Source organism: Penicillium daleae (assembly GCF_028827525.1).
Source record: "Penicillium daleae strain IBT 16125 chromosome Unknown utg000007l_segment0_segment0, whole genome shotgun sequence".
Classification (NCBI taxonomy): Eukaryota; Fungi; Ascomycota; class Eurotiomycetes; order Eurotiales; family Aspergillaceae; genus Penicillium; species Penicillium daleae.
This window is the reverse complement of record NW_026623155.1, coordinates 16,916-24,176: the sequence shown is the minus strand read 5'-3', so window position 1 is coordinate 24,176 and position 7,261 is coordinate 16,916. Positions and strand designations below refer to the sequence as shown.

Genomic DNA, 7,261 nt, shown 5'->3' with positions numbered 1-7,261 from the left:
CTTCATTCGCCTATCGTCCTGTAGCGCCCAAAGGCTTGGATCTCTGCTTGAGGTGTTCGTCGCTCGCAGCCTCATCGCCCCCTTCAGATCGCCCCCTTCAGATGCGGGGCGTAGTGCCACGACCGCTCCGTCATTGAAGGGGCCCAAGAAACGACATGGGCCAAATCAAATTTACTTTAGCGGGTTTCAACTGACCCCTCTATGCTCAACCAAACAACAAAACCTTGCGCCCTACCCCTCCGGGAAAACGACAAAGCACAATTCGCCTTTCACTTATCGCCTTGTCCCAGGTCGCTCCAGTATCGTACACGATATCCATTGCATTTGACCTTTCGAAATTCGGTTTTTGCACAAGACGATGACAGAGGCATCTAAAGCCAGTGCTCAACATTTCGTCACAAAGTATGTACAGATCATACGTGTATCTGGAAAGATTGTGGCTAATTCTGAATCTCCCAGTATCCTTCCCCTCTACCACGGTCCCTATGTCAAAATTCGAATCAAGCCTAGCAATAACGAATATAAAATTTCCAAAAGTCTTCTCTGCGCTGAGTCGGCTGTATTCTCAGCAATGTTTGAGGGTGAATTTTTAGAGTCTCAGCAGCTGACCGCGGATTTGGAAGAAATGGAGTACGTTATTTCGGTGCGAAGCCTTGAAGCGCTTTTTCAATGGCTATACCTTCGCGTTGTCAAGTTCGACGTAGAGGATCCGGGGGAGCATATTTCGGCTGCGATGGAGCTTGTGAGACTTGCGGACAAGTACAATATCATTGGATTGGAAACCGAGATGGCCCAATACATCAAACGCATACTTGTCGCCAATCCCCATCCCCAGACGAATGACTTCTGGCAACATGTCGACACTAATACTTATTGGCTTACGCCTGTTCATATTATCTCAGCAACCTTCTTGCCTCATGAACATCCAGTACGGTGAACTCTGGCTGCAGCCTCGGTCAGAGGGTACTTTCAAAGCGATGAGCACAAGTTCACTAAAGAAACTCAAAAGTATCCGTCATTTGGAGCTGACCTTTTCCGAGAGGTAAGATTGACGCTGAACGGGCTAAAGCCGGCCATGGGTAGCACTTTCGAGGACCCCATTAGCGGAAAAAGAGTAGAGCTGGACTTTAGCAGTTCAATGTCAATTTAGCAGGTTATAGGAAATACAGCTGTGTTTGTTGTGGTGTTTCGATGGAAAGGGAGGGGATCGACATCAGCCGGAAACGCAAATCCTGGGAGACGATGGCAGCCATGCCAATGAACTTGAAAAGGAAACCGCAAGCGTACCCTTAAGGAGAAACGGCTGCAAGAGCACCTACAGTCGGAGGAAGCTCGACGGAGGGCTCGGGAGTGAGGACAGACCTAGACTTCGGCAGCCACGTAATGGAATAATAGCTCTGTAGGGCAGAGTCGAAACAATCGCGCAAGTTCAAGTCGCAAGATCGCGCTAATAGACCATCTCCGTTACGGGAGTATAACTCGTTAGTGTAATTGCTAACTACTCATAGATTAACGCTGTATAGCAGCCAGCAGCCCACCCAGTATGCAAATCGTGACAGGTGACCACCACACCACAAGGCCCAGGTGGAGACCATTCTAGTATCAATAGAAAGCTTGCATTTGCCGGATTCTAAAGCCGGTTTCATTTTTACATATTATGGAGAATTGGTGGCAGGAACGGTGAAATATTCTCAGCCAATAGAAACTCGAACGAAAACCCTGGACGAAGGTCACGTGGTGGGAAAGCCGAGACTCGAAATGCCAGCGCCACGACGCTCCTTATGCAATAAATTTGGTATTATTAGAATCATAACAGTGGTCTGCTTCCAAAATTCAACTATCTTTTGGTAGCCCTCCAAAATGGCGGCAGGAGAGAGCGGATAGAGAGAGCGGATACTATTTCAGCCAATAGAAACTCGGACGAAAGCGCAGAATAGTCACGTGACATACTATATACAGCGACGGGGCAGTAAACATCCGACAATTATATTCTGTCGGAGCAAGCTGGGGCGGTAATGGCTAGTAATCCTGGTAGGCGAATGAGATCGTGGATAGGACCAAGCGGATCCAATCTTGAATGCAAAGGTTGATCGATTGAAGAAAGAACAAATATCATGGGGCAGGTTGAAATACCCCATAGGTGGCTAAGGTACACGGTGTTACGACAACCGTAATGCCCATAATACTGAATTACAATACAAAACATAAGGGAAAGCGGGTCACTTGGTATAACCCCTGTATAGGTGGTAAGTTACGCTCCATATCTCGACAGGATGATATGCTAAATTTTGATAGGAGACACAAATATCTACTTTGTTCGTGAGAGCTTGACGACTGCCATTCAATATCCTTGAGAGATCGGATGTTCAGATTGACGGAACTATCTGTAGACAGAAAAATATGTGTCCTTGAGCTTGAAGCTGAAAATATGACTCATGTAGGGCGTTCCCGAATGGAAAGAGCTACAATCATCATGCCAACAATGCAAAACATGAAAATACGCTCTTTACTAGAATGAGAAAGTAGTATCCCATTCTTATTGCGGTTGTCATATTCTCCGTCGCTGTCCCGTCCATAAGATGAAAGCCTCCATCCGTTACGTGCCAGTCGGCGATGCATTCCTTTGCTAATAACCGACTCCAGAAAGCAGTGTTGGAAGTCAACGTTTTCCGATGAAAGCACTTGGATCATCATCGAACATAATGCCAGAGCTGTATGGCATCGAATGAAGGTGATGTATGCCTCCCGGTCTTTCAGGAGAGTAGAGCATGGCGACATGTTGATGTTCTGGAGTTGGAGGAAGCGGGGGAAACAGGCTGCCTGTTGGAAAGGTACCCTTGATGAAAACCCCCAGTCGATTATGCTTCAAAAGTAAGTACGTTGGAGTCGACCCGTGAAAATCCCCACTTACCCTGTGACATTGTGATGTGTATCTATGAGAATGTTTTGTGGTGATATATCACCGTGGGCAAGAGCAAAGGGTGCTTTATCAAGCTCAGGCAAAAGAACATCGGAGAGAATCATCATCTGCTCAGAGCAGCCCTGCTCTGTAATTTCTGGAAGAAGACCCTCGCGAACTCGCCGGGTCTTGTTTTGAATTATTCGGGTGAAATGCTTTACAGAAGAACCCCCTGGACTTGTAAGCAATGTTCAGTTTGAACAAATAAGGTATTCGACATACGAGTCTCCTTGCTACAGTCAATCAGTGACGTGTGCATCATCGCAACTTGACTCAAGATTTTATTCCGAAGAGGTTGCGTCGGGAACTCATCCGACCATGAAAGCGGACTGCCTGGAACCCATGTCAATGCAATGAAGGGATATCTAATCGCATTGTCGAACGTGAGACTGCAGCCCCTAAGCCTTGCGGCCCATGAGAATCCTTTCCATTCAAGCTCCCGGAGAATTCGAGCTTCGGACTCAAGAAGCTGTATAAGAATATTCTGGGAAGCATCGCGGACAAAAAGAGGCACTCTTATCGCCCAGCTCTCGCCGTCCGTGAAAGTTACCTTGAATACGCGACATTGGCCACCGTCAAAGTACTGATGCAGGGTAGGAATTTGGTTGTCGTTCGAAGCTGAGATATGGCGATGGGAATATTATTCTCGTAGAAAGCCTGTTGCTGCATGATCAAAAAGGGAACTTGGTTACCGAGTGTGTTCGTTGTGATCCTTAAGTATTTTCTTGGTCGGGACCTTTGAGGATAATCGTGGCTGTGCTTGGTGACCGCTTTATGCGGGTCAGCTTGGCCGAACCAACAACCTAGGTATCATCCAGTTGTGGGGTGTTACGGGACCATACTCCGCGTCTAACCCGAATACCATACGCGTACTAGGGGAATTGGGCGGACGATGAACATCCTAGGTAGTGGAGACACTGGCAAAGGCAGCACCGACACTAACACACGAGATTTCAGCGCCGTTATCTGGGGTCACAAAGCATCTACATAAGACAACAGAAGACCGATCCATTGTCACAAGCCAAGAGGAAACAGTGGAAACCCTGTGCATTAAATGAAGGTATCAAGACTAGGGAGGGGAAAGGAAGAGAAAACTATCTAGTGGGATGGTGCTTGTTATATCCCCCGATAAGAAACGCTATCTCTTATCTTCCCTATTCGGCCATATTTGTTCCTATCGTCAAATGGTGATGTACTTGCTCATCTTGCCCTGAAACGGAGGAACGGAGTGGAAGGGGTTACTAACCCCACGGATGCGCGACGCCGACGTTGACACAGCAAAAACACAGCGAGAAACACACACCCTCCTCTCCGCCAAGCCTCTCTCTCATTGGAGCTTGGTTGGATCCCAGGTCACGTTCCTTTCTTCTCGTGTTCGGTTATCTCAATTCGTCTTCGCTCTCCTCCCTCCTGCCTGCTCGCGTGCTCTACAGGGTTTATCCTTGTATATTATGTCGGCTGTTTTCTAAGTTGAGACGTTTCGGCTATTAGTCATACTGTCTGCCTTCTTATTGGTCAACAATCAATTACATTATCCACTGTCAGTGAACCAAAACAACCTTCATTTTTCCTTTGCCTTTTTCGTCCCCGCTATCATCGTTTCAGGGCCACAGCGTGCGGAGCGCGCGTCACCAGTGTCGGAACCGAGATGAATAAGCCATGTAGGTGCACCAATACGAATTACAATAGCTCTGAATTGCTAACAGGCCCCTAGCTGGCAATTTGGATGGGCTAAATACATGACTAATCTGGGCAGATCTATAGTATCTCCCTTCTCCGGGTATCCTATCAGCAGCACAAGGGCACGCCACGACTGAGGTAGCCGCCCAGAACAAATAAGCGCCGACTTGGAACAGCACTCCACAAGGGACAACCGATGAATCTTTCCCTAGATTTTCACGGGCATTGAGCTGGAGACTGAAATAGAATACTACCCAGGCACTCCCCCCGAATCCCTACGAACGAGACATACGATATGTTATTTCACTATTTCTGGGGTAGTCACGACTTCCAGCTCACTTCCCGTCTAACTATATTCGATATCCTGAGAGCTGCTTGGAAATGTACGACTCCAACGTCTTTACCGTTCTGACTCCGTGTGACGAGAGGAACCGAGCCAGAACAGCGTTTCAACCGCCAGAGAACGCGAGTCGATTCCACGCGGCCACCGGAGGCATTGCGGAAATTGCAACGATTGACAGTCGGGAGCCTGATCCATAATGCCTTAAAAGGAGGCAGGCCTGCCTCCAATTTCTCTGCACACCTATTGGTCCCCTGGGTGCTGTGGGGCCATATCCAGTTGTTACCACCGGCTCTCCCGGTATCACCACACGCGACGCGTGGGTCAAGGACAACCGCATCCTGGTGAGGTGGACCTTGTTATCATCAATCCTTTGATGGTTTAACAGCATGCGATCGAAAAGGCACCTAGCGACGCCTCTCCCACCCTATCATCTGCCTTCTTTTCCTCCTCCTCGCCGGTCTCATACTCTTGGCCATGTGAATCGCGTTATCCCCTAAACCATTCTCGCTCGCTCAGCGCGTCGACAAGCTGTACTCTGAATACCCAAAAATATTGCCGAATACTGCATATCGGGTCGCAGGATTTCCGTATATGCTAGTACTGAGGGAACAAATTGGACAGGTTGATTGAAGAACTAAACTCCTGTCTGACCATCGCTGGTTGATCAAGTACGCGCTAAATAATCACTTCCTGGAAGGTGCTAGCGGTGTGTATTTTAAGGATCTTGTTAACCGCACTCCACAATTTATGCACCCTAAAGCAAGTCATGGGTTCGCTGTGTTTGCCCTGTTTAACGACCCGTATGCTAGTATTACCAATCCGGGAATCCGGATCCAAGCAGTGGTAGACAGCACAAGGCTGCTTCCTCAACCCTTACAACGCCGGATATAGATGACCGTCGAGGAAAAATGATCGTCAGCCCCGAATTCGAATACCTCATATCCCTCGAGCATAGTTCTTACCCGAGGTGTACATGGATCGGTACTAGATGTTCTTTAACAGGTCGTGTCATAGCCTCGGATTTGAGTTTCTTACACTTTTCCTTCCTCCTCAGCATCATAATCCCTACTGTCGACCCGCTCCCATACTATAACCGCTGGCCGCGTGATTTCTGCCACAATCTCCTTGACGGGTACATTTGGTGCACACGAAAAAAGGATGGATCGCTCGTCCACTTCAAGCCAAGCACGGGGGATCATCGATGACAATAACACCGTGCGCCTTAAGGACAGCCTTATCCACGGCTTTATACTCTGGATCTTGGGCGTAGCAGCAGACTGACTGCTGCTGATCATCAAACCATTCGCGTAAAGACACGACAAGTGCATGCTGGAAGGCAGAGCGATGACCAACGTCTCTGGAAATCCCTCCTAGAGCTACGGCCACAATCTTTTTGATATTCAGCTCTGCAGCGGAGGAGTTCAGGATCTGGATAACTCTCTCACACATTTCACTTTCCTGCCAAACTTGGATCTGTTCTTTGAAGATCAAGTTGAGGTCATCATAGCTCGGAAGAGTTGGGTCTTGAAATAGCTCTTCTGTACCAGAGACGAGCTTCTCAGATTTATGATAAACTTGCAGGCTGCGGAAAGGGCTTGTTTTTTCGGGCTCGTAGTGAGCGTCTTGGTACATCATCCAGAGAGTTTCCTTGAGATGACCACTGCCGTGGTAGTGCAGGATCGGCTGTTGGCTGCTAAGTATTAGCTTCAAGATCTACAGGGGGAGCAAGTTCTTGGGACAGACATGAGCCATTCTTCCTCTTCCTTCTCAGAGCTCAGCCTCCAGATGAAGGTTTCCCCTGTTCTGAGAGTGTATTCTATTAGAGTGCCCGCCACATCCTTGACAAGGATCTTATCCCCAGGGTTAGTGGAGCGCTGAAACTGGTCATAGGCGGCACGGATAGAATCTTTAGTGTAGAAAGGTTTTCCGGAATTGTAAATCTCGTCGATGCGATCAAATGCCTCACTTACGGTCTGAGGGGCATCCGCCGGGACGCCTCCGTGCCAGCGCGATCGGCAGTATGCTGATACCAAACCCATGTTCGTACTCCAGATGAGAGTAAGGGACGTCATGCGTACATTAACCTAGGATCTGTGGTGGTTGTTTGAAATCCCCAGGCACCGTTTCTTTCACAATAGCGCGACGTTGTAACTTGCGTGGTGGGGGGCAGCGTTTGAGGTCTATCCTGATGTTAGTGGGGCCATAGAGAGAGAACCCCGCTTTGCCACCATCTTTTGAACGATCGGCCAATTAAGATTAAAGTACTGTTGTGATACAAG

General features: G+C 48.3%; 2 protein-coding genes across 2 annotated transcripts; one reads left to right on the top strand and one right to left on the bottom strand.

Moving 5' to 3' along the window:
* Positions 1-358: 358 nt before the first annotated feature.
* Positions 359-937, top strand: N7458_007269 (BTB/POZ domain-containing protein; the record flags this gene model as incomplete). Its single annotated transcript, XM_056910651.1, has 2 exons — positions 359-402; positions 460-937. 2 exons carry the CDS (start codon positions 359-361, stop codon positions 935-937), a joined length of 522 nt encoding a protein of 173 aa, XP_056763477.1.
* Positions 938-6,158: 5,221 nt separating this feature from the next.
* N7458_007268 (uncharacterized protein) lies at positions 6,159-7,021 on the bottom strand (the record flags this gene model as incomplete). The annotated part of the gene is made up of 2 exons (XM_056910650.1): positions 6,159-6,672; positions 6,726-7,021. 2 exons carry the CDS (start codon positions 7,019-7,021, stop codon positions 6,159-6,161), a joined length of 810 nt encoding a protein of 269 aa, XP_056763476.1.
* Positions 7,022-7,261: the final 240 nt, after the last annotated feature.